Below are 1,606 nucleotides of genomic sequence, written 5' to 3'. Positions count from 1 at the left end.
CCCTGCTTTTACTGATTCGCATTTTGCAACCGGGTATGACTTCGCCAACTGAATAAACTGCCACAGGGCAGCATCCTGTACGAGACGAAGACGCCACAGGTCCATGAATTACAGTGGCCTGGACAGGAAGTGTACATCTGATGTCGTTGATCCATGTGTTATTTGAGAGTGCCTCGGCCACAGATCTAGTCTTGTATCATTTGAAAATGATTGGCGGGTTCTTCAGATCAAGCAGCAGAACACTGTAGATGTGACAAATAATCCTTTTATTCGATATATATCCTGCTGTGTGCGCACAAATAAATTAACTACGCCAATTGCCAGACCATATGCGCCACAACTATATACACACCACTGTCGGCTCCCATAACCCGGACCGTGAAGGAATGAGATCGATCATCATCAGACGGCGTTCTTAATGGCGGAGCTGTAGCCGTCCTGGTCGTCGTAGAACTTGGACCACAGCATCACCCCTCCGTACTTGCTGGAGCCCTTGAGCGCCGGGAGCACCTGCGACTCCAGGCTCCCCGCCGGTATGAACCCGCTCCCTGCGGCCGCCGGCGCCGCCGGCAGCCCGAGGAAGATGTACTTGGCGTGGACCCCCGACGTCCACTGCTTCCACGAGTCCATGAGGTTGGCCGTGTCCCCCTGCACGTACTGGCACGGCGGGTTGTTGTAGAACTGCACCCACACGTAGTCGAAGAGGCCGGTCTGGAGCGCCTTGCCGACCCACTGGTCCGGGAACGGGCACTGCGGCGCCGCCGACAGGTACACCTCCTTGCTGCCCCCCTTGCCGCCGTAGGCCTTGAGGTGCGCCGCCAGGGCGCCGTAGTAGTCTGGGTTCCCTCCCTCGATGTCGAAGTCGACGCCGTCGAGTACGGCGGCGCCGAGCGGCCGCTTGGGTGAGCTCCCGCCGAGGAAGCTGACCCAGATGTACTTGGCCAGGTCGGCCGCGTCCTGCTCGGAGTTGAGCGTGTACCCGCCGGCGCCCCCGCCGATGGAGAGCATGACCTTGACGCCCTTGGACTGGCAGAGGTTGATGTCGGCGGTGAGGTTGGTGCAGGCGTTGGAGTAGGGGTCGCAGTGGCCCGCCAGGTTGAGCTGCGGGGTCTCCTGGGCCGACCCGAAGCTGCAGAGGAAGGCGATGTTGACGAAGGCGTAGTTGCCGGTGCTGCAGGTCTCGGCCAGGGTGCCCTCGTTGCCGTTCTGGCCCCAGTAGATGGCGATGCTGCCGCCGTGGCTCCGTGGCGCCGAGGAGAAGAGGAAGATGGCGGCCAAGAGGCAGGCCATGGAGAAGGAGCTGCTGGCTTTAGCCGGGATGGCCATTGTTGGCAGCTACAGTGCTCTTTCGTTCACAAATCACAAGGCAGAGGGGCTTGCTTCTTGCTTTGGATATGGGATGCTGCTGCTACCTGCGTGCTTTATACTCCGGTTATCCGGTCTCGTTAGGAATTTGGGCGTGCCCTCGAGGTAACGCTGGAGCCATATCTCATATCTTTGTTTGTTTAAGATCCTGACCATTCTCAACACGTAGCGCGGCCCCGATCTTGTTTTTTGGAGTTGCATGCGTCTCCATCTGCTACGGCACGTTGCTAATTTTAGGTTT

The 1,606-nt window shown here is 58.7% G+C and overlaps 1 protein-coding gene across 1 annotated transcript; it reads right to left on the bottom strand.

Annotated features, from left to right (window-relative positions):
* Positions 1 to 345: 345 nt before the first annotated feature.
* LOC119281676 (acidic endochitinase-like) lies at positions 346 to 1,351 on the bottom strand. The gene has a single exon (XM_037562142.1). It carries the CDS (start codon positions 1,324 to 1,326, stop codon positions 403 to 405), a length of 924 nt encoding a protein of 307 aa, XP_037418039.1. The 5' UTR covers positions 1,327 to 1,351; the 3' UTR covers positions 346 to 402.
* Positions 1,352 to 1,606: the final 255 nt, after the last annotated feature.

This window comes from Triticum dicoccoides, chromosome 3B (genome assembly GCF_002162155.2).
Source record: "Triticum dicoccoides isolate Atlit2015 ecotype Zavitan chromosome 3B, WEW_v2.0, whole genome shotgun sequence".
NCBI classification, from domain to species: Eukaryota; Viridiplantae; Streptophyta; class Magnoliopsida; order Poales; family Poaceae; genus Triticum; species Triticum dicoccoides.
This window is presented reverse-complemented; position numbering and strand designations above follow the sequence as displayed.